Source organism: Paralichthys olivaceus, chromosome 11 (assembly GCF_024713975.1).
Source record: "Paralichthys olivaceus isolate ysfri-2021 chromosome 11, ASM2471397v2, whole genome shotgun sequence".
Lineage (NCBI taxonomy): Eukaryota > Metazoa > Chordata > Actinopteri > Pleuronectiformes > Paralichthyidae > Paralichthys > Paralichthys olivaceus.
The window spans coordinates 9,276,927-9,303,422 of record NC_091103.1 but is presented as its reverse complement, the minus strand read 5'-3'; the positions used below and the strand labels follow the sequence as shown (position 1 = coordinate 9,303,422).

Genomic DNA, 26,496 nt, shown 5'->3' with positions numbered 1-26,496 from the left:
TCAAACAGAATCCCCACATGTCAATCATTCAAAATAGGTCAAGTTCTCACATATAGAGAGCAAGAAAAAAAACACAGAGGAACACAAGCAAGCTGCTTGTGCCACTTTGTTACAGTCTTTTCTTTAAATAAGCTCTAAAGCCCTAAATCCAACGGGCTCAAGCTGTCCAAACGCTCGGCTTCACAATAGAACAGAGTTCCGGGCCTTTCTGAGGGCCCCACTTGTTTTCACAGTTTTGCTGACCCTGGAAAATACCCAACTGGCATTGGCCCTTCAGCTCCGCTTGGTTTGAAAAGGCCACGAGGAGCAAGAGCGATCACTGCGCATGCACGCACAGGAATGCTCATGCAGTACAGAGGCAGACATAAACATGGGCACGCGTGTTGACATGGAGCACATACGCCCATGTATTGCAGAACTACATTACAGCTCCATTTGTTTTCGACTGAACACTAGTAACGTCACACACAGTATCTACAAAATACTGCAAACAGGTTACATTTAAATACACCCATGAAATGCATGTATTATAAAACCGGACCCATCCTACCCCACTCATCTACTCTGTCTGCACACGCACACTGGCACTTCAACACACACACACACACACTGGTGCCGTCATACCCCTGCTGAAAGACACAGTCCCTCAACACCTCGCCGTAGCAGCCCTCCAGACAGCGACAGCCCTCATTGGCCACCGTCACACACTCAAACACCACCATGTCCTCGTAGGCAGCCCCCAGCAATGAGCTGTTCATCCAGCGGATCATTTCACAGACTGCACTGCACTCGTCCTTTCTCTCTCGGAGCAGAAGAGGAAAGGTAGATGGGCACATAGAATGGAAAGACAGAGAGTGAGAGAGTGAGAGAGAGAAGATGGAAGAGGCACGCAGGGAGATTTTCTTTAGCAGGCTTAGGGCCACTGATCTTGCCCGGCTAGCTCTGATCTCCTAATAACCAGCTTACATCGCCCTTAACACCACCTGCCAAAGAAAAGGCATTGGTGGTCTGAAGTGCAGCTGCCCCTCCTCCTCCTCCTCCTTCTCTTCCTTGGACTCTCCTTCTAAATAGCACATGCTGATCTTGCCAAGCATGGAAACTAATCATTATTCAGCCTCTGTGCAATTTCGCCCAAGTGCAGGCAGGTATAGGCAGGCAGTGGTTCCCAGCACTAACCTGGTCGTAGCCATGTAGAGAGCCGCTCCACAGCGATCAGCCCTTTTCAAACGGCTTCATTCACGCAGCGGGAGCCGCAGATGAGGCATAGGAGGAAGGAGAGGAAGAGGAGGAGGTGGGGGGAACAGGAGAGACGAGAAGGATAAGAGGGAGGAGGGTGGACGAGTTCCGGAGCATGCCAGCAGGATGGGAGGAAAAGGAGGAGGAAGCGAAGTAGCAGAGGGAGATAAAACGAACGTGTTTTCCCGACAGATGGAGAGAAATCACAGACGATCCGGATCAGTTTTTTTCTCCTCTTTCTCTCTCTATCATTCACTCTCTTCCCCTTTGTCTAATTGAGGCTGATAAGCTCCTGTTCTATCTTGGCATCCTGCAGTTTTCCATTCCCCCTTTCTCTTCCTCCGCTCTCCCAGCCGTTGGATCATCTGCCTGATTGCTGCATCTGCAATAGTATCCAAGAAAGGCTCTTCTCTCGCGATTTCTGCTCCCTGTTCACAGAATTTCACGGGTGCAGACTGACAATAGATGGAGGGAGATTGAGGGAGAATGTACAAGTGGACGGAGAGAGAGAGAGAGAGGTTGAGAGACAGCGGCAGAGCAAATGAGAGAGAGAGAGAGAGAGAGAGAGAGAGAGAGAAAGAGAGAGAGAGAGAGAGAGAGATGGCTTTCACTTTGCATTCCACCTCTACTTGGTGCTAGTGCACTGAGCCTGCAGCTTCCTCAATTATTCATGTGCTTCATGAATGGAGGGGCTGACATCACCAGCATTCAGGTCATTTTACATTCGAAGCTCCCACTAAATCACATAATATACGAGCCACACACATCACACGCACATCACACGCACATCACACGCACATCACACGCACACACATCACACGCACATATAACCGTGATATGTATATGTTTATAAATATGTATGTATATAAACAAATATACATATATACATATCTACACCTGCACATGTAATATACATACATATACACACAAGAAAATATATTTATACATATACATACCGTGTGTATGTACAGTATATGTTAAACTTTCCTGCTGCAGTGCTGACTTCAGTTTATCTACTTTCATATTATTATATTTTGTATTTATATTTGAAAGGATTAACTACTAATTTAATTCATTATTAACTTGATTTGTTCCTACATATTGTGCATATAGGAATTATTTTAACTTTGGTTGAACCTACTCGCTCATTCTGCAGTTGGACTTTGGTTTTATATTTTTCTGTGTGGTTTATGAGATTTACTTTATAGAGATGATGTGTGTGGAATGGAAAAGATATCCAAACCTGTTATTTCCTTCTATGGAAGTGAGTTACAAGAGCAGATTGTGAATTTTGATTTTTCGTAGCGAACATTGTGATATACTGCAGCATGAAAATCCATAAATAATACAAACAACAATTACTGAATTCCATCTAACTGCTCCAGTTTCAGGGTCTAGTCAGGCTTCCTTGTCATCCTCCATAAATTTTCAGAAAACTGGCAAAAGAAAATGCAAATCCATCCACTGCCATATGTCATGTATATATTTGAGGAAGGTTACAGTCTCCTCATCACTCCACACACATCTGTTTTTATCTGCCTCTATTTTTCAATCTCCTAAGTGGCTCTTCAGAAGCTTCAGTGACTAACAAGTCACTTGATTCATCTACAAGCTGAGTAACGAGCTGTGTGTTTTTTACATTTTGATTTCAGTGATACATCAGCTTTTCCACCTCCGACAATCAATCAGCCCCCTGCTGTAAATGTCACCTACCTGTGGACAAACCCTGACAAGCCCTTTCGGGACTGGAACTTAGTGTGCATTACTGGGTTACCAGTGTTACACACTTGCATTACACTCTCACTGTAGCATTTACATGATGTATGATTTATGATATATAATATATAATTAGTGAACATGCTTCTAGAAGCTAGAAACCTAGAAAGACATCTATATAATCCCAAAAATTTTTTTTTTATCTAAAAGGTCTGTAAAGTGAAAAATACCAAAGTCTGTGGTAAAGTCTGCTCAACCCCCAACAGAAAAATAACTGCTCCTAAAGCTCCTCAAATGTCTCGATACCTCTGCACCATTGTGACATCACATGGCATCATGATGCCCCATTTGTGCATAATGCACCTAGCAACTAGTCTGACATACCACCTAACAAATCCAGGTAAAGTGAGAGCGGAGGCTGACATTTCCTACATATGCAAGAGGCAGTCGACCAATCAAAAAAGAATGGGCCAGTGGGCCAATCAGAGCGCAATGGGCTTTCTCAGGAGGGGGGCCTTAAAGAGACAGGAGCTAAAACCAGGTGTTTCAGAAAGAGGCTGAAAAGAGGAGCTGCAGCAATTAACAGTATGAGGAGAGTGATGTGTTTTCTGAAGATGTATGTAAACAAGCATGTAAGCCTTTTCAAGTAATAACACAAATTAAAATTACAAACCTGAATATGAGCAGAGTAAGGAAGCGGCTAACACCAGTTGTACTATTAAAAAACAGCATTTCCACTGCTCGTCTTTCTTTGAGTGACATCTTATTAACACTACACCAACACTGACTGGTTGTCTGAACATGCCAGAAAAGGTAATTTAATCCATTAATCCGTTCAAACATACATAAAGATTACCGCAGTCAGTAATCACCCATGTGTCTCTATTATGAAGCAAACGGAACCCCCGAGCTGTGCTGCTGGAAAGACTTGACCCTGGGGCTGCAGCAGTGCTGGCTGCCACTGTGGGAGCGCCGAGCGGAGCCGTGCTGTGGAACAAAGGGAGCTGGACCACTGAGCCGGACCACTGTGTGCCCAGATAAGCCAGCCCTGCCTCACACCAACAACTGACCTACTTAGGAGACCTGTTCTCATTGTTTTTGCACCCGTGGGACAGAGATGGTCAAATGGACCACACACTCACAGACGTGGTTTGCAACTAACAGCTGTGGGCAGTTGATTCATTCAGCTTAACCACTGATGACTGACATGTTTGACAGGATTGAATAGTTTCAGTTTCATTTTAATAGTGGTGTAGATTTAAGCGGTACCCACCCGAAATGTCAAAGACAAACTTCTCTATCTATTTGAGAGTAGGGTGTGCTGTTTACCAAGCTGTCATGGCAACACCAGTGTGGCGACGCCCGGCTATGTCTCGGCCGTGCAGTTACCATGGCAGCCTGTCAAACCATTCATGTGCACCACCACTTGAAATGTTCACAACTAGAGTGAGAAAGAGAGTGCTGGAGGAGAGAGTGTGTGTATCAGGGGGTGATGCTTCTGCATAAAGCATTAACACATGATTAGTTATCAACAAAGACCTAGAGTTTAAGTGCACTTTGCTTTGAACATGTCTGAAGTGACAGGAGTGATCAGTCGGGTCCTGGTGGCCGATATTTCTACTTCCTCGCAGCAAGAAAACAGTTTGAGACATCACAACACTTTATATGTTGGTGGATGTGTGTGTAGGATTTATAAAAAAAGCAAATATAGAGTGGAACCACTGACTGTTTTTACCTTTCCCAAAACTATTTAAATCCAGGCCCAAGAGCATAACTTTAGTCTTGTACTCCCAGACTTAATTAAAATGCTTAATTACCCTCAATGTGTGGAAACCTAACATAGACAAGCCTGTAACAATTTTTGGGTTCTCATTGAAACTGTGACCCTCATACCTCTGGGTAGGAGAACCTGTTTTAAAAAGCAGCTATAATTAAACTCCCTGATTTAAATTCAGGAGGCGATTCAGAGGTAATTTAAGTACCCAGTGGAGATGTCAGAGAGTGGCAGTAGGGGACAGGAAACTGACAACCGGACTAAGCCCCTGTGGGACACTTTGTCCCAGTGGGATGGGACACAGCCACCACCATCTGCAGGGGATATACAGGCGGAAGGAAGCAGGCAGGGAGACACAAAGCAGTGGGCAGAGAGAGGGTGAGAGGGTAGACGTAAAGTGAGTATGTGGAAGAGAAATCAGGTGGAGTGAGGAATTACAATATATATAACTCAAATATTGTAACATTTGTCACACAAAATAAAAGTGCTGCAGTGTTTGGACAAAGGCCCTGAAAAGGAAAAAAGGTAGGATTCCTGCACACTGTGGGCAGGTTCGGTTCTGACCCGGCCCTTTGCTGCGTAACTTCCCCTGTTCTCCCTCCTGATTTCATGTTTGCACTGAACTCTTAAAAAAAAGTTCCAAAAACTATCTTTGAAATACAATCCTTTGTTTAAATGTTTTTTGAATATCTCATCAAAACCATGTCATATTTACATAGAACTCCAACTCTCAATTTAAGCAGGTGCCGAATAATTTCCCTAAAATACATGAATCAATATATGATCCCTTTGGCCTGAACACAATATGACAAAAACTAGTTTCTCTGACCTTTCAGATTGTACTTTTCACTTCAATTTAATGGTCACTATGGATACCACTTGTCACTTCACAAATATATCCCACACAGGATGCTTTGATGTTCACAAGTTCTATCAATATCAGAGGGATGAATATGTGTCACCTCCACCCCCAAATAACTTCACTGTGGACTTTGCCTCTTGTGTGTTTATTTCAACAAGCCCCCCAGTGGCCGCCTGGTGCAGCACTTGCCAATATCTGCAACATTCACTGTCCCATTCCAGCCTGGGACCAGTGTTGCATGTCACAAACCCCTCCCTTTTTTCTTTCTCCACTTGTTGCCCGTCTACCTCTGGTGACTATGAGGAACTTCAGGGTACTGTTGACATGATAAATGTCTTTGATGAGTACTTGATATTCACAACAGAACACATCAGAAAAGGTCGTAACTCTAATGAAAGCAGTGCTGCTTGAATTACACTTGATTTCACTCCTCAGCACAGTGGTGAAATAATTCTTGTTTTAAATATAAACATGCAACTTTGAAGATATCAGATTTGACATAAAGTTGTTTAGGCTTGTAAACAGGTGTAATAAAACTCTGGAGCAGTGCTAGACTCTTTATTTCAACCCATAGGTTGATTCCTGAAGTGTCTCTATAGCAGCGAGCAAATAAAAAGACAGTACATTCTACAAAAGCTACGACCAAGGAACACCTGCAGAGAAAAACAAAAAAGTTCACTGTAGTATAGAGAACGGGCTTTGCAAACAAGAACCCATTCTGCTGGTGCACAATATGTGATCCAAGACAGAGAGGAGGGGAGCGGGTTCTGAATGTGCTTTTAAAAAGCTTAATGGAAAATGGCCTTATTGTTTGGACAGGCTTAATTTGAGAAAGGAGCATATGGAGCACTAATGGGAAGTCTTTTCATCAGACATCCGTTAGAGAGGAGTACACATGACTGACTGTCCCTGAATGCACCTTCCGGCCCATTAATTATGAGGCTGATTGAGAACAAGGGAAACCTGTATGTCCATTAATGTTATTTCATTATAACAACACAATACACATTTACGTGGACACCAATATTCTGATATGTAAACCTCATCACCTTCTGTCCGTACTGCGTTCATCTTGTCTGTATTTGTGTACATCTTCTGAAAGCTTAGAGATATGAACAAAACAGACAGAATGGAGTAGTGCCACCGTAAATCGTGGGGGGAATGTAGCCAATAGTTCAAGTGAGACGCACGTAGGACACAAGGAAGAAATATTCAGAATGGCAGAGCGTTTTGAAGAGACTCTTCCAGATGGTAAGTTGTACCACTGCAGTTAATAACATGGTCACTTTTGCCTTTATCTTAACAGGTACATCATCACAACCTCTGTCACCTTCGTCAGGTTTATCTTGATGAAGGTGCTGGCCTCTGGTGGATGTATCACTTGACGAGCACGCCGACATAAACGACACATGGAAATGACGGTGACGGTTACATGGTACGTCGAACACATCTCTTTTTGTACGTAAAGCAGCAAAACATGAGCCTGAACCTGAATAAGGTCATACTAACAATAAGCAACAATGGAGAATGCATGTGGACTATTCTGATCTTAAACACATTACGTAGACTTGTGTCTCTAATAGCATTATAACGCCACAGCATTTGGACATCAACACAGGATGATTACCAACTGATTGATGATGCATGTTCTAGATTCAAGTGTAAACAAGTAGCTCAATGTAATGTTGACATGAGTAAACATCAGCTCTGTAACATGTAAACAGGAATATGAATGGAATATTCTTTTAGCAGGTCATGTAAACATCATTATCAAAACAATTTCTTATTCAGAACGAGGCTACTATAGTCAGAATATTATTGTCCGTGTTACTAAGTCGCTAACTGAAAGAAAAAAAAAAAATCTTTCTTTTTTCTTCATTACTAACAAGAACACCAATTAAGACCCTTAAATTACTTTATCCTCCTTATCTCGCAAAGGAATAGGATAAGAATAAAAAGGTTGGTTGTACTAGGCTCAGGCAGAGAAATATGGCAGGGGAACAATATGGAGCAAAATCAGTGATGACAAATGGGTTGTGGGAAGGATGCAGTAAAAAAAAAAAAAGGAAAAGGGGACAGGAGTAGAGACAGAGTGAGGAGAGAGAGTTAATAAGCTGTGGCCAGGAGGGAAACAATTCTGCGGTTCCGCTTCACTGCAGAGCCCCTGCTGTGAACTTGGAAGTCCACTGTGGCCCAGTGTGATGGTGCAGTGCTTTATCTGTAAAGCTGCGCTTGGTTCCAAGCCTCCCAGTACACTCCCAACAAACTCCTGACTCGGGACATGTCACGATTTAGTTTTCTGAGCAAGTAGAAATATAGTAGTGTAAAAAGGAAAGCGGCCTAACCATCACTTTTAATGACCATGTTAGATTACAAGGACCTGCTGACCAACAGTTCACCTGCAGTGAATGCCGAAGGTACTTCCCTTCTCCTCCTCTAATGTTTTGCATACTGGAATGAATCTTCTTGGTGCAGAGGCCTGGGAGCAACAATTTCAGTCTACAAAGTCAGTCTAAAATAGCCTAGAGAGACATTATTAGCACAGCACTGGATAATACATGGCCTGGGAGTGAGGTTTGCATGTATGTACGAGAGGATGTGAAGCATTTCTCCTGGCAGAGCCTGAACATTTCAAAACGTGTTTGATGTTTAGTTTTTTCGCTGCTTATTTGTGGTCGTGACCGACCTAAAAGCTGCAGTCTCAGAGGGGTGTAGCAGAGAAAACCATGGATGAGAGACTTCTACTCCTTCGCTGCATTGATCTCAACCACGACATGAAGCACATCCTTTATCAATAAGATACCAAAAACGAGCTGAACAACTGGCCAGACACGTTTGGGCTAAAGATACACACAGGCATTTATGTATGCAAGTCAGCACTTGCAGTCTGTCCAACTGTCCTGCAGCAACAATTTGCTTGTGCACGGTGCCACGTGCAGAGAGTAAGCTCCAGCTCTGGCCTCTTGTCAGTGATTTGTTGTTGCTACAGCTGCTGCTGTTGGCTGTGTGTGCACATCTGTGGCTGTGTGCGTGAGTGAGTGTGTGTGTGTGCAGATTGAAGTCACACTAAATGTCATATCAAGAGCAAACATCCCCACACTGGGACCACAGCCAAATCACAAGCAATCTCTCTCTCACACACATACACACACTCACACACACACACCCGCATGCATGTTCTGTCTCTCTTTCACTCTTCCCCTTTATCTCTTCCTTGTCTTCTGACAAGTAAGTAAGGCTACCAAAATATCCTCCTCCCTGGCTCTCCATCACTGCATGCACTGTGACAAACAGGGACGCCTGGTCTTCTTCTCCCCTCATGTCAACTCATTGTAGTTTTGATGCTAGTTGTACACATGTGAGGATGACTTTGTATCATATACCTTAAACACACCAAGTCAACAAATATAACTGAGAAGAAAGGAAACTCTAATGGTAACTGTACTGTATTTATAGGACACTTTTCCAGTCTTATCGACCACTCAAAGCACTTTACAGCACAAGTCACATTCACACACATTCATACAGCGTTTCTAAGCGCAGCACTTTTTCTATTACACACTATTCATACACTGCCGGTAAAGCATTTTAAGTGAAGTTAATTGTGTGGATATTGTCTTGGATATTTAGTATTATCATTCAAAAATGCATGTGTTGCATTCTGGACGTTATGTGAGATTTAATGATAATTTGTGGTGTGTCTCCTCATCTAATTTTGCTTTTACCGTAATTATTCATGTGTTTATTTTTATACATTGTAAATTATCCTTGGGTTTCTAGAAAGACGCTGTGAAATAATAAAATAATTAGACTGTCATCAGATGACAATACAGTAACAACAGCCTGGATCCTGGATGATCAGTTAGAATAGATAAATCCCTGCATCCAGTACAGATAAATAAGCTGCTATGTCCAATGTCAGCTTGGTTTATTACGCTCAGGGCAAAAAAATGCACTGATTGAGCCACTGATTGATGGAATGACCTTTAGGCCACAGCGTTTTTTGCTGACGAAACAGATTCGTCCCTGGGAGATCATAGAGCGTTTGAAACAAACACTAATAACAAGAGTGAGGTTTCTGCTGGATCCTCTCATTAATGAATCTACAAGGGAGAGCGGATACCTCATCACTATCATTTGTTCCACCATTGATTATTTTTTTTGTCCTTTGACACGGACTGAAACAAAGCTGAGAAGGAAGCCCTTAGGCTATTGACTGTTGAAAACTACCTTTCTATAGCACAGCACAACAGAAGTACATTGCAGTTACATAACATAACAGAATGGCATGCAAACTATACCCAGTTAGCCAGACAGACAAGTCACCTCCATGCATAGGAGAGCTCGGGATGGTAACAGATGGCTGTTGAGTGTAAAGTAACCTGTGTCTGTCAGGGTGCTGCAAACAGATTAAGTGAGGACAGAGTCGCTGTTTGAGAGTGTCACTGTCTGTGCTGCAGAATGATAAAGAGGCCATACATGTTTCAGATAAACACACAGCAACAGGAAGTCACAGTGGCCAACACACACGCACATGCACTCACTCTTGATTAATTTTATAAAGGCCAGAGAGGAATGATTCAAAGCTACATTACTCAACCTTAAGAGAAACAAAAAAAAAAAACAATTGGAGGATTAAGTGATTTGAGAGGTATAAAAAAATAAGACTAGATCAGAGGAGAGAGGAATGTAAAAGAGAGGACACAGACAAATATAGAGAGAATAAAAAATAGATGGAGACATTAGGGAAAAGACGAGGACCTGTAGGGAAAAGAGATCCTCATGAAAATGAGAAGGAAGGAAGCGGGACGCACGTTGCAGAAACTGCTCCCCCTCTAGTTTTTTTTCTTCTTCCTGCAGTGCTCTGTAATTCGTCACTAAAAATATCAAGCAGAAGGAGGAGGAGCATAAACAAACACAAGGGGAGGTGAGGATTGAAGGAGGGATGACTGAAAAGTGCACACGCTGTAGCAAATTAGGTTAAAAAAGAAAAGTGCGCGTGGGGGCCACCTGGACATCTGTCGGATCTGTTTGTCCATGTGTGATAACCCGGGGAAACAGGAAAACAAGCGGGGAAGGCGACGAGGGTAAAGCCGGCAGAAGAGACACAGAGGCAGCATGTGCCTGTTCTTTTCCAGGCAGCCACGTGAGTGCATCTCCTCAGCTGCTCCGCTCACACTGAGCACACCAGAGGGGGAGCAGAGCAGGGTCGCAACAGTCACAGTGAAAAAAAACAAAAGAAAAACACGCTGGTCCACACTGGCTATACTGGATGTTCACACACTGGCCACAGCTTGTTGGTGTCCTGATCCTGCCTTCATTACATGCATGGCATATTTTGGGAGATTTACATTACCATACAGAAATGTGAGGATGGAGAGATGAACATGAATTATTAATTTTATGATCTTGTAAAAATATGAGGGTCCACAAAACCTTGCCGAGAAGGGAATGACAAGTCAGTGTCCAAAAAAAATATCCAGAAAATGGTCACAGACATCTAACCCTTGACTGTGTGGTGCTGTTCATACATGATGGCCAAGAAGCTACAGAAAGATTTACATGAAACACAGCAGCAGAAGCATACACACTCTCTCTCAGTGTTTGAGCCTTACCAGGCGAGCTTGAAGCCTTTCATTAGTACAGCGAGGAGTGTCTGACGTCCATAGCATGTTGTGGGCACTGGGCTGCCCGTTCACACCGCCGCATGCTGACTGACAGCCTGCCGAACCCTCACCTCCCATGCACAGAGCAGGAGGGATGCACGACGGAGGGAAGGAGGGAGGAGAGGATGATGCAGAGACGGATGGATGGATGGTCGGGGGACCCAGGTCCTGTAGGATGGTCCTCAGCTCTGCCTCTACCTTTTTCCGCTACATTCTTTTGCTTGTGACAATGTGCCGCAGTGCTAAACACTTGCCAGAAATTCACACCTCCCTGGGGGATCTTCAGCTTTCCCCAAAGAGAAGGAGGTGACCTGCACCGCAATCTTCACAGAGCAAACTGCAGCACGCAGCAGAAGGAGGCCGACTAGCAATTGCAAATGAATGACAGCATGTCTGGCAACAGTTCCTGTCTAACTCGGTGTCTTTCCCATCAAGCTCTTTCAAACACTGTCCCTGAAAGCGTTTGTTTGCTCGCTCAAACTCTCTCTGTCTCTCCCTCCTCTGCTGCGGATGAAAGCTGCACTTGCTGCGCTCACAGTGAGCAGGCGCAGGATTTCTACCCTCCTCCCTCCCTCCCTCCCTCCCTCCCTCCTGTTCTCTCTGCCCTCTTCCCTAGATGGCTCTATTTCTCCATTTCTCTCTATGATAAGCCTATAGCTGGCCCACAGTGGAGGAATAGAACAGGATGATAGCCCCTGGCTATAACAACGTCTGTGCAACGACCCCCAACCCCCACCTCCGACTACCACGCCATGGATGAGAAGGGTATTAAGTGGTGGGGGGACCTGCTGCAATTCTTCCCTCTCGTATTGGACTCCAGGCTTGATCAGTGTCAGCAGCTCACTCTGTTAATCTCTTAATGAACTGAGTGTGCTGGGGTACTCCCTATGTTTATAGCTGTTCTGTGTATGTGTTTTGCACACATGATGAATCAAATGATCATCATACTGACTCAACGTCTAACCTGGGACATTTGTTGATTGTTCTCATTCGTCTAATTGACCAGCCTTGAACTTTAGATTTCTAAAATCAGTCTCTCAAGTGCTAGGGACAACTGCCTTTCTAAAACCCTGAACAGGAAAAGGGACTAAAATATTTAAATGTTTTCTAACAATCTGTAAAATCTCATAATTTAATCATTCAAAGTCTGCGTTAAATGGAGAAAAGCATTCCTGCTTCTGTTTACTTTTGTGTGTAACTGAAGACCTTATTTGCTGCAAAGATTACCAATCTGCAACCATTATCACTGTTATCATTTATATGCTCTGCTACAATGGAAGGTTTAAGAGGTGTAACAGCATTTAAGCAATGGTTAATAACTGCAAGCAAGAGAGGACTACACTTGCAAAAAAAAATATGCAACCGATACATCTCATCCCCTCCCGTGAGCCCTCTTGTCAAAGCAATACCCCAAAACACATTGATGCCTGACAACTGTTAGAGGACAACTTTTCCGTGTCTCGTTTGTTAACTTCTGGCTGTCGTCTTTGTCATCTTTCCGATATACGGCCCTCCAGCTGAATTATTCAGACCAAATCAAATGATTGGTCGTGTTTATTACAGACGTGCAAGGGCCTCAGACACAACCTCCCACACAAACCACTTTATTTATCGGGAAACAAGGAGAATTTCGATAATTCAGATAAAAAGTGTTTCAGAAACATCTCACCAACCCAACCTTTATGTAAAGGTAGGTGATCTATTTCAGTTTATGTTTTAACTGTGATTTCACAAGAGAAATCACATATATGTTAATAATAACATGAATCAACTATGCAACACGACATCGACCCGGAGGTCAGAGAGCAACCAACCGATCCATTGAATAGGAACAGTCATCAAAAACAATGGCTGACTCGACCAAAGGCACTGGGTCAGGGTGCAGCACATTCATCTCATTTAATCTTCTTAAAGCACTGCACACACATTACACCTCATTAGCGGGTGGCTAATACCACAGCTAACGGAAACCTACCTCCAACGTCAAGAAGAAGTGAGTCTGGTTGTCCAGAGTCTGTTTCACACCAATTGATTCTGTTTTGTTATTTGATTCTACTTGTTTTATAAAGGCAACATACAGTAAACCACAGTGTAACCAGTCAGAGTGTAACAACAATATAAAGTTGTTGTTATTATAGTTAGTTAGCTTTGCCTGCTGAGTCACTGAGCTTCATTTACTCCCTCTGCTTTATCAGATGAAGATGGTGCCAGGAGAGAGAGAGTGAGTGCATGGCTGACTGATGGAGAGACAGTGAGAAACCAGAAAAGATAATGGAAAGCAGATAGTGCAGTAAGAATTATTCTGGAAGGATATAGATGTGTGTCACAGAGATTAAGGCCCCATGTCAGATTCAGGACATGAGATCAGAGAACCACCTCAGTGTGGTGAATATGTAGCGCGCTCCTGTTTATGACAAAAGTACAGTGTCGGTTCTCTAATCCTGTCTGTTTGCTTGGTCTGTGGTGATGCTGGTTGCTGAAACTGTAAAAGCACTGGTCACCTGTTTATTCAAAGTTTCTTAATACTGAATGCTTTGTGTGTTGAAATTGCACCGAATTTAACACTTTCTTAACAATACACGTGGCAAGTGTGAATCTGAAAAGATGAAAGGTTCTCCAGACATGCAGTCCACATACATACAGACAGACAGACATGGATATCTGAAATCATTAGACAGATAATAGATAATATAAATTATTGCTAACATCACCCTCTCCAAAGACTGATTATGATCAAACCCATACAAGGAAAGGTAAAAACTGCCCTATGACACACTTTTTCCGAATTATTATTTTATAATGCATTTTATTATGATTTTAATTTTTTTTTCTAACATCTCAGTTGGCATTGGTCCAAAGTGACAAATACAACTTAGAGTCGAAGTTTGGGGAGAAAAGTGTGTGTATCTATATGTTTTTGCAAAAGTTTTTTTCACACATCTTCATGCAACAATGTTTAACTAGCAATTAAGTGCTGACAGCTTCCGACTCTTAAAAGCACCTAAGACCACACTTTGATTACTTTTATTATGAAAAACACTCACAGGGACAAGGACCACTGGGTGGAGCTTTCATCTCCGACAATGACAGGAGGATACACACAGCCACAAACCCACTCACACTCTCTTTGTATCATTAGCTACCATTGTCTTTCTCCATAGGCTAGGGTGAATGCTGTTGCGACTGTGGGGAGAGAAAGGTGAAGGGAGGCAAAGAGGCACAGATATGAAAGTGCAGTAATCCCTTTCCAGGGTGAGGCAGTGAGCTTCAGTCAAGCAAGGGGACATTAAGTTGTCTAACAGACAGTCAATCATTCCACAGTTATGAACTGATGATTTTATGGAAAAAAACACACAAAACAATCCCTGCAGCCATGACGCACCTTAACAGTGTCACATTACACGTGACTGGAAACACACAGGAAGGCCATAGAGTTCCGTTAAAGCGTCAATGCATGCATGTTTAAATTTAGTCAATCCTGAATTACTTTATATAATAAATGTATTAAAGCAGCCGGGATGAGTCATATAAAGTTTGATTGTTTCTGCATTCCAAAATATATTGAAACTGCATAAGTACCTTAATGATATCTGTCAAAGTTCCATTCCTTATCTATACCACTAAAAATGCATGTTTTTAGAATGTGAGAGGAGGCCAAAAAACACGCAGGCACGTGTGGAACATGCAAACAGTTGGCAGACATGTATGAATCCAAACCTTCTTGCTTAGGTGCCAACAACTGCACCACAGTGCTGCTTTCTTTCAAAAATAGCGACTGACTGGTATTTTACACCTAAATGCAAATGTCTCTCATACCAAGAAATCAACAAGTCTGGCCTATTTCATTTATTATTTCCTACATCTGTCATTCTTCTCTCTGTGTGTGCTGGTGGTCTGTCTCTCTGTGCTGTTTAGTTTGCTGAGGTAGAAGCAGTTAACACAGTGGTGCTGAACGGACAGCTCCTCTAGAGACGAGTCAGTCAGAGAGACGTTTCCTCTCACTGACGCCACCTGCTGATCACACCAGGGTCAGAACTGCTGCCATTTTGACATCATGCTAAAACGTGTTCCGACTGAAATCAACCAAAAAAAAAAGAGATAAAAAGAGAAAGAAACAAATGTACTCTTTACTTTTTTTCCTGAATGCATGTCAAAGGAAACCTGAAACTTTTGGTTTCTTTTTTTTTAACTATAAAAAGGTGGACTTAAAAAAATATATGTCCAAACTCAGCAGGGGACTAATGTGTCTTGATCATTAAGTCACTAAAACAGCAGTTGTAATATCTGCATCAGCTTCTTTTTTGAAGCATTCACTGATCCTTAATCTGGTCCAGAGATTTTTCATTTATTTCTGAGAATAGCACTGGCAGATAATCTGGATTAATCCCTCTACACTGCTTTGTGGGATTGGGTGTTGAGCTCGACTCTCCCATGCTGCCTGGCGGGGCCGTTCCTCACTCCATAACACTGTGTGGATTATGCTCGTACTGTTTTCCTTCAACATGGATAAACCTCCGTGGATTGATCTCCACTTTCTGATCAGAGAGGGGGAAATGGGTGATCACGTGACTCACTGGTTGTTTGTTTATTGAATTGACCATGTTGGATAATCCAATGCTCTCGAGACCACAGGGAGAATGCAGCAATGCATACACAGTGTGCACACATGGATGCAGAGCATTAAAATGGTGCAAAATAGAAGCAAAAAGGGGATAAAATAAGAAGCGATTGATCCACTTAAATCTAACTTTCATCAACCTACTAGTTCCACAATCGTCTTTCTACTGTCTGTCTGTATGTGGAGCACATATATCATGATCATGCATATGTTTTGTTAATAGCCTAGGAAAGTGCAGTGCTGAATTTGGTCAATTTGGACACACAATAGGTTCAATATTAATAAAAAATGTCTGTGGACAGAGTTTAACATGTCTTCTTCTATGTCCTTGGATAAAATACAGCAATGGTCAGCAACTGGTTCAAACCAAGGTTCAAAACAAAAGATTTCACCATATCGGACTGACACACAGACACTGACAAAGACAAACAGCACAGGTGCTAATCTCCGTCATGGCGACATGAATCACTCCCTGTTGGACAATTACGATTCAAAGTAAAAGCAATATTTTTGTTTTGTTGCTGCAATGCTTTATATCAGACAAAGCAGTCATTTTGAAAAGTTGTATGTGTGGGTTGGAGTATTGTTCTGATTGCTTAACAGACCTCTGAAAAAGCTGACATGCAATGTAAGAAAAAATAACACCAGTTAGGTAAATCAATCTAATTAACATAGGCCACACACGTGAACTGAAATGAAGCAAATTCAGTTTAATTTTATTAAAAAAGTCCACTGTAAAATCTTCATTGCAGATAAATCAGGAAGGATGAACACAAAGCTTTCAAACTTCACTCTGCACCATAGACTGTTCATAAAAGCTCTGCACAAAACGTCCAGAACACAACGATAAAAATGATAAAACGTGACAATATAATTCTAGAACAGTTTGAGAAGGACTCACTAACGTCAAGGAATAATCCTGAAGTAGCCCCAGAGCATTAACACAGGCGACACAAACAGAACATTACTAGCAGGCAGGTCACTGCACTAGTTTAATTAAATACATAAAGGAAGAATTGCAAGTAGCCTACAAGGCGTTTTTCAATCAGAAGGTGGTGCGGATTAACTAGACGGAGTCGTAGTACAAGCTTAAATGATTGATTCATTGCCACATGGCGACAGATAAGCCAGGAAACGTCTCAAATGAAAACATTGAGAAAGTCTTAATAGATGCAAAGAGTGGACATTGATGCACAACAGAAACTCAGCTCAGTAGGAGGCCTCAGTGAATCTAATGTTATGCAGAAAACACACCTGCCGCAGATGTCCCACTGAGGGGAACAGACACCACAGACAGCCAACACTGCCTACAACATTAAAGCAAAACTGAGAGGGAGAGTCAGAATAACGGCAGTGATGATGAATGACATATGTTTGATAACGACAAAACAAACAACGCTGCCATATCATGTTCAATATCAGGTCCACCCTAAAAATGCGATGAAGTGAAATACAGATGGGGCCTGTCACGAGTGTCGTGAATAAAAGAACAAAGTCCAGCATGTGCTGACATTAAAGCAAAAAAAGCCCATTTCCTGTTTCTGCTGCAGCAATCAGGATGAAAATAGACCCAAGTTTCTTCTCCAACACACATATGCCCATAATTACTAAACAAAGCAGATCAAGGGGGAGGAGGAGAGAGGGAAGAGAGGTGGTAGAAATATGGAGTCTGAGATTACCTCTATTAACCTGAACAATAGGTTTAGGTTTGTGAGACAACAGACTTCCACTGCATGGAGGGAAAGTCAGTGCACAAGTGATCCCACCTACACCTGAGTAGTGTAAAGAATCAGTTTATTGTCAGGGAGCTTTTCAACATGAGGAAATTTGCTTTGGTGTTTAATGAAAATTAAGTAGAAAAATAGAGGGAAAGATAATATGCAGCAAGTAGTGTATATCAAGTTTATTATTGTATGTCAATATTACTGAGTCTTTACTTTTAAATAGTTCATTGATTTCACCTTCATCACTTGTGCATATAGTGTCTTTATTCATCAGACTTTATTCCGATACTTTAATTACATTTGTTTACTGCTTTGCTCTGTTAATTTGATGCAATGAGCTAATGCCACCACATCAATATATCACCTTGCACACAGACGAATGACCCCAGTAAATTGCAGGAAAACTGATTTTTAGCTGGAGAGAAAATATTTATGTGATGAAAATGGTTTTAGGAAAGAAAAGGCCAGATTGGAGCATCCCATACCATAAACCAAAGGTTTGTATTGAAGCTACATCTGTGGCCATTTATGAAATGCTATTTTTACAAATATTGAGCCCTGAAACTGACAAAATGTAGTAATGTCAGATTAGTCAAAATGTAAAAACATTAATATAGTATATATAGTATATTGAGTGTAAAAGAATAAAAAGCTTGATGCATTGCTTGAACCTCCAATCCATTTCTCTGAACTGTACTACACCATGCTACACTAAAGATTCATTGACTATATTGACTAGCAGTAGCTGTGTGACTTGAAGCTAGAGGGCAACTTTCATTAGGCTGTTAATTGACAAGTATGTTAAAAGAGAGGAGGTGGGAAATGTTTATTTGACACCAGAAATCCTGAAATTTTTAATGTGATTCATTAGGTTTAAAAAAAGGCTCTGCTCTAATAAGAATTCATTAATTATAATGTTTACACCAATGTAGATTAATCAGAAGTGATAAATGATCTCTTAATGTATAGTAATACTTCAATAATCAGCGTATCTCTAATGGCTACCAGCGAAAAAGGCAGAAGATCTCTTTGCCTAAACTGGAGCAGTAACTATCATCAGTGACTCTTCACATCAGTGACCCCAAGCTCCTCAAATACACAGCGGCTCTGTTCAGATAAAAATGATGTCATGACACAGATAGAAGGATACGCTGATCTCTCCAAATCTAGTCCACATCCTCTAGTGTGTGTTGTACCTTTAGCTGCAGCTGTATCACTGCACCACTGACACTGTTTGTGTGTGAGGGTCAGAAATGTCAGAGTTTTGCACTCATTGACATAAACTGTTTTAAAAATCCCTCCATCAATTAGTGGTTTCTTCGTAAAGTTAAGAAAATAATTTAAGAATTTAGCAAAAGATATCTGTGTAAATAATCATTTTAAACCAAACTAACCGAAAAAATAAGGACTTGTTCATACCTAAATGTGTACTGTAGTAGTGTACTCTGACCTTTTAGTTTGACCAATGTCCCATTAGCTAACATGGAGGAGGTGGGGATTATGATTTGTACTGCAGCCAGCAGCCAGGCAGCAATCGAGCAGCTTTGGCCATCACTTTTGGGGAGTAGTCAGTCAATCCATCTATATAAACAGTCTATGTTTCTAACCCAGTAATGACCACAGTGGAATTTCCTAATTTATATTATTCCATTACAGCACTGAAAGTATCTGAAATGTGCACAAATCAAATGAAAGATTTCAAATTGAACGTTTTCCTTAGCATCTTTTATGTAACTGTCACATGTTCAACAGCATTAATTTCTCCATCAAATATAATTTTTTGCCATTAATGAGCTAATTACATAACTGCACATTGGCAGCTCGGTCATCACACAATTGTAAAATAGCTCCACAAGACTGTAGGACACTGTGACGAGAGCCATCGTGGTCAGATGTGCTGCTCAGGGGCTTGTTTGCTGTTGGTAACACTTGAACACAAATCTCTGCAGGGGAAAGAAGAACCCCATCTGTGTCGTCACGCTGTATCCTCCGAGGAACCTTTGTTCAACTTTGATTCAAACAGGAGACTTTCTTAAAAACACATGCAGCTCCTGCAGGGGTGATGCTGTCTAAAAGGTGTCTGTGTTCATTCTGTATAAGCTTTATAACTCATCTCCTCTGTGACATTTTAGTTGCAATGAATTGCATACAGCAAAGGCTTAAGCTAGAGTGAGGAGAGCTACTTTTATTTTAAAAGGACTCTGGCTGTAGAGAGCAGTGATGAGAGAAGGCACTGGGTGGAGAGATATTGACTGACCCCTCCCAGGAAAAAACGTCCATCTAGTCAGTCAGGGCAGTTGCCACAGAGACGACCCTGCCATCATCAGAGCTGAGAGTGGTCCAGCCTGCGGCTTCAAGGCCACATGTGGACCTTGCCTGCTGTTTTCAGTCAGACATACAGATGCAGCCAGGGAAACATGATGCTAAGCCCCACAGAAACACACACACACACACATTTTTACATTTGCTTACCAGTGGTTGGGTTGCTATGTCATTACCACGCACAAGGCCTTCAAGGACGGCTCTCGAGTTATTTTAAGCCTCACAAATGATCCACGTCACTCATAGTGACAAAGCTACAATCGCCCAGCAAGGCCTCAGACAAACACCTCAACTCTGCATTGATGAAATCTGCAAAGCTAATGTCGTGAATCCCAATGAAACCTTGGATTTAATCAACAAGGTCAAATATTACAGAGGAGGAGATGGTCCTCTGGTGTCCCCAAGACATCCAGTTATGTCTAATGTAACTCATCAGGCAGTCCAACAGGTTGTGTACAGGTTTGTGTAAACAGGAACGGACATGCACAGCCAACATACATGCACTTACATGCACTAACATAAATATATACTTCAATTCAATGATCATAAGATGTCGTTATCAAACCATTATGATAAAAAATGAATATCTTTCAGTTTAACCATAAAAAAGGAAACACAAACAAATATATAAAACTTGAATTATGAAAATGTTAGTGTAAATCATATGTAATCATCTTTTCTATATGGTTGATTCTGTAAAATAAAATAGTCATATTGGCGTATATGTCTGTGACAAGTTCATATCATATCAGCCACTCTATAAATCGGTAGGGCTCTAGCTGGAACACTTGTATCCTTAACCTGGTGACACACTTTATTAACCATCTTATTTCCTTGATACAGCCTATACTTTTCAAAATCATCTTTACCTTCAACTCTAAAAAATTAAGTTAGTGTGAATAAATAGATATCAATATTCAGAATCAAAAAACTGATACAGATGAGAATCACAACAAAAATTAGGCTTAGCACATACCACTTAACTAGTTCACATGCTTTATATGCATCGACAAAATCACATATTCAAATAGATGATTACCTTTAAACCTGTGTAGCAATGGTAGAAAATTACAAATACACAAATTACAAAGTCTAGAATGTAGAAATTCAAGTTCTGTAAATGAGGTCACTAATCTGTTTCTGTATCTTATAGTGTTTATGGGATCAAACTATTACTTATATGAGAAGGCACAGAAATAAAAAAATTTAACCTGGATCCTGCATACAACAATTGTATATGTAGAAATGTTATACAGAACAACAAAAGCATATAGAATATATATTCTAATCTTCACATGAAGGGGTATGTGAAAGATTTAGTACTGCAGTCCCATAAACTCACAATAGACAAATAAAGAAGCCAAGACATCTTGACATCTTGTCCCGAGTATGTGTCAACCTCTTGCAACAATGGCAACAGATTGACTTTGTGGTTTTGTCAAAGCTCCTCCTGAGCCACAGAAAACAAATGTTCACAAAGAATGAGTAGAACTCCTCCTGATTATCATGAAATGTAAAATCAGCAAATTACCCCTTTAACCCTTCTCACCTCACAGTCTCACCGTTACAGCAAAGTTACTTACATTCTAGACTATACAGAATAGAGCTAAAATGACTGTAATGTCTCATAAACTGCGGTGCTCCTGCAGAGGACAATGCTGACGGTGTATCAGTAAATTACGCTACAGCAGTTTGGTTCCTGGATCTCACACGCAGTGAAATTTGAGGACCAGAACAAGTGGAGGGGAGCTATAGGTGCACTTGTGGGATTTATAATGCAGCGCGCCATATTGGAACAGCTCCCTCTCAGACATGATGCATCACCTGCACGGCTTTTTATGTCTGTCTAAGGATAACTAGGAAGTTTGGCCAAATACATATGGTCTATCAGTACAAGCAGTGTATGGAGGATGGTACAATTTGCCACAACCTATTATCTATCTTTGCTTTGACATGAAGCACATCTGAGCTGCCAAATACTAACATCAGCACAGCTCATGTGTGGAGTGTCTTTTGGTGGATGAGTTATTTCCTACCTTTGAGGTTTCCATATCAGTTTCTTCCACTTCTTTTGCTTGGCCTATCGGTGAAGGTAGAGAAGAGTACATGAGAGGTTTGGGTAGAATCTCGGCTTTATTTTTCATGAAGTGATTGCCCTGATGACAGCTCACTAATATGGACGAGAACTGAGGTATGCCTGGTTTTGAGAGATCTCAAAAAAATGAAAAACAAGGAAAAAAGATTATTGTAGTATAATTAGTTATATAATAGTTGTAGTCTCTGTGATCACTGGTCCTCACAAAAGGTCAGACGCTTTATTTTGTCCGTCATGTTGCTGGTTCAGATTATAGTTGCACACTTTGCATTCAAGATCAATACTATTTGTCATCTCTGCATGGTTATTAGATGTTAATATTTTCTGATATTTGATGTTTCTTTTATTCCAATCCCCCCAATTTTTTTTATTCTTGTTTGAGACCAGCATTTATGACAAAATCACAATTACTCTTGCATTTGCGTGCGCGTTTGTGTGTGCATGTGTGAAGCAAAGCAGTCCTTTACCCGAGTCGCTGCCGCTGCCAGTGACTCAATACACAGCGCCCACATGCACCATGAATCACCGTGATCACAGGCCCTCAACCACTCCCCCATCTATTCAATCAATTCATTTTTTTCCCGTGGCACCTGATAATACATTTGCCTCTCCAGTCAGAGCAATTTCTTCCCACTCCTTTACTCCTCTCTTCAGGCCGTGTGCAGACCCTTCTTCAGATCTTACGACTGTCAGAGAGGTAATCAAGTTTAATCACCCGGAGAAGCTGACGAACTGAGGTGTTTCCCATTGAGACTAAAGGAAATAAATGTGTAAAAGGGTAAATGCAGCTGCATGTTGCCGCTCAAAAGAAGGCAAAATAAATACAGTGTCTTTGTTATTCATGATGAGAATCTAGAAAACTGATGTTTAGCACTGACCCTGGATGCAACCCTCTATCACAAGTGTAAGATGCAGGAGAACAGAGAAAGCCCTAAGTAAGAATAATCTGCGGCCCCTTCGGAGCAGCTAGAGGCAAAAAATCAATCATGTCTGAGATGGAAGGAGGGAAGTCAGAGGAGACAGACTGTAGATTACAACACTTTATTTATGAAACCTGAAAACAACCCACTCCCATTAAAGGATATGTTAGAGAAAGGCAAGCTAGATGTTAGAATTGCCTTGAGTTTAGTGTTAATTCTCAACAGCTCTGCATAGTGACACCCCTGCAGTGTTCAGCATAAAACATTTATTTAACTAATTTTTCTTTACGTGACAGATGGTTCTGCACCTACAACATATTTAAGGTTCATCCCTGTGGCTATGCATCTGGATTAGAGTGCTTATTTGCAGAAAAAGTAAATGCATTAACTGTTGGCCTGCTGGGGCAGAACTGCAGACGTTTAGTGCGTTCAGCGGGATTGATTTGCTGATGAACATATGTGAATTACACCAGACGCCCTGTGATTAGTCAGCAGTGGAGGACTGCTGAATGCAGACACATGGCGCACACAGGTGGATACAGTATGGGCTGATGTGAAAAAACCTGTTAAAACATTTTAGCTGCCCCGTCTTCGTACAAATACTGTTAATGAACGACAACTAGCTCATTTTTGGAACAGTGAACTTGGTTCCAAATTTAAATTTCTTAAGTATGAATGTGAACCTAGTTAATTTTAATCTTTATGAACTGTATTTGAGCGGTTTTTAAATGTAAAATTGCAAAACACTGGACATTACATTAAGTGGTCATTGGCAACAATTTCAACTCCAACTGTGGACATGTACAACCAGACGTGTCTCTAAACATGATCACTGAAAGTCAGGGGGTGTCAGCCTCCCTGCAGTCTTCTGTAATCGACAATCATCTCCTTCATTTTGCTGACATTGAGAGAGAAGTTGTTTGCCCTGCACAAGCTCGTCAGTGACATCAACTCCTCTCTGTAGGCTGACTTGTCATTGTTTGTGATGATGCCTGGGATGGTTGTGTCTCCAGCGTACTTAATGATAGTGTTGGAGCTGTGCTTGGCTGTGCAGTCGTGGATGAACAGGGAATAATGAAGGGAGCTGAGCACATAGCCCTGAGGTGTGCCCCTGTTGAGGATCAGCTGGGAGGAGATGTGACTGCCAATTCTCACCACCTGGGGTCTACCTGTCAGGAAGTCATATATCCAGCTGCAGATGGAGGTCTCCAGGCCAAGATCAATAAGCTTCGAGACGAGTTTTAAGGGAATAATGGTGTTGAACACTGAGCTATATCACCAAGAGCATTCTCACGTTTTCCCTTTCTCCAGGTGGGTGAGAGTTGTGTTGGTCGGAAAGGCGATGGTGTCGTCTCATGTGAGGCAAACTGAAGAGGGTGCAAGTTGTCAAGAAGGGAGGAGAAGATGTGGGTTTCGACTAGTTGCTAGTAGCACTTCATGACTTATGTCAGTGCTACAGGACGGTAGTCATTTAAGCAGGAGGCCACTGGTTTCTTAGGGACTGGAACAATGATGGATACTGACTCATGGAGAGGTTGAAGATGTTGGTGAACACTTCTGCCAGTTGATCAGCGCACACCCTAAGCACACGGCCTGGGATGCTATCTGGCCCAAGGGCTCTGCAGGGGTTGACGGTTTTCAAGGATCGTCTTATGTCGGCAGCTTCTAGGGTCAATGTGGCAGTCAACCAGGCGTAGAAAGTGTTCAGCTCGTCTGAGAGTGATGTAGCGTAATCCAGACCACATGCACCTGGGGTTAGAGCTACGGGAGTTGGACTCTCTGTCCCTGAAGTCCCTTCTGGCATCGCTGATGGACAAAGGTCGTGTCTGGATGCTTTTAAGGCTTCAGGGTCTCCTGAGTTGAAGGCGGTGGTGTGTACTTTGGGTTTGGCACAGATTTTTGGACTGGCCCAGTGTTTCTGGCTAGGGAAGGTGCGTACGATACCTATGACAGAGTCTGCATATTCGCTGATATTTCCACCAGCTGCATCTTCAAACATCCATGTCAGTTGTCTAAAAGCAGTCCTGCTGTTCCATTTGTGGATGACCCTGGAAACTTCTTTTTTTCTGTTGAAGTTTCTGTATATATGGGCAGCAGCAGGATGGAGCAGTGATCTGCTTTGCCAAAATTGGGGAGGGGGGGTTTATAAAAGTCTCTAAATGGGGTGTAGTAGTTGTTAGTAGTAGTCTAATGTTTGCTGTCCCCTGGCAGGGAAGGCGGTGTGTTGATAGTATTTAGATTTGGCCCCGAATTGGGAGGCAGATATTGTGTTTTATATATTCATAAATCTATATAGGCAAATATAAGTGGGTTCAGAAGCTAATTTAGTTGGTCCAAATAGACATTCGTTTTTTATTACTGTTTTTTGTAGCATCAGGTAGAAACAGCACGATATTCTTGATAATTAGTGAGAAAATTACACATTTTCCTTTAAAATGACGGCACATTGAATTGCTAGAGTCAGCATTTTGGGTGCATATCAATATCAGTACCGATCAATTTTGGTAATAATGAATACACTGACAACCTCTCTTCTGTAGCTTTTTAGTAGCAAGGGTTGTCACAGCATAACGATAACGTGCAAACAAAATGTTTAGTAAAATCATTATTTGGTGAATTTATTAATTTGCCATAGTAAAAATCTTTTTGAATCTCATTATATAAATATATATGAAGATGTCTGCATGTTCAAATTTAAAGCAGCCCTTCTTTTGATTCTCAATGACCATCATACCAAACTAATTTAATGGCTGGATAGATCATTTTGTGGAGGTGACACAGTGATACCTGCCAGCTGTATTTATGGCAGAGAGTTAACCTGAAGCACTCCCAAGCCTGCCCTGTGTCCCCTTAGACAGGCACAGTAAATCTAACCAAATTGTGCTTAATGGACCTGGGGAGCAGAAATCACAGTGTAGATTTAGAAGGCTCAGAAACCAGATGGAAAATTCCTTCTTTACATACATATGTGTGTGTGTGTAAGGCGTATTGCAGCAATACTGACATACAGTGATTTATTTTAGGATTTAACGATCCATTGTAAATGATTTATGGGATCAATGGCAGAAATGTAATATAATATAATATCATTCATTTATTTCATTAGTAGTATCACCTTAAACTAACAATTGTACAATTGTACATTATTTGCCTTAGACTTCCATTGAATCCACTACAATCCCAGAAAGGCCAAATAAGTGGCTCTGTTTTTACGTTACATGTTGTAGGGTTACCGACATCCTCCGCAGTTTCTCCCTGCAGATTGAAGGTACTCAGCTAGTTGCAATCTGAACTTTCAACACTAGAGACCACTACATCCTACACCCTGAATCTTTAAATCTTAAAATATTAAAAGCCTTAAAGCAATTTAAGAAAAAAAAAGATTGGCATTAAAAAGCCTGCTGGGGACAAAATACGAGAGGAAAACAAAAAAGGCTACAGCTGCAGACAACGACAGGGTCGTCATTTGATGTGGTCAGTAGAAACATCATTATTACCAGGAGAAAATCGGATAACCAGTAGTCTGATGTGTAATCGATTATAGTAGCACGTGCTAGTAAAAA

The 26,496-nt window shown here is 41.5% G+C and overlaps 1 protein-coding gene across 17 annotated transcripts in view; it reads right to left on the bottom strand.

Annotated features, from left to right (window-relative positions):
- Positions 1-26,496, bottom strand: part of gramd1bb (GRAM domain containing 1Bb) — a 108,009-nt gene that overhangs the window by 32,633 nt on the left and 48,880 nt on the right. The window contains exon 2 of one of the 17 annotated variants that reach the window (XM_069534725.1): positions 21,955-21,998. The exons of 13 other annotated variants lie outside the window; for them this stretch is intronic. In XM_069534725.1, the coding sequence (XP_069390826.1) occupies positions 21,955-21,998 (44 nt within the window). Of the gene's footprint in view, positions 1-624; positions 905-1,176; positions 1,707-11,203; positions 11,769-21,954; positions 21,999-26,496 lie in introns of those variants that run through there. 3 more of the 17 variants (XM_069534727.1, XM_069534728.1, XM_069534723.1) reach the window with 3 other exon arrangements.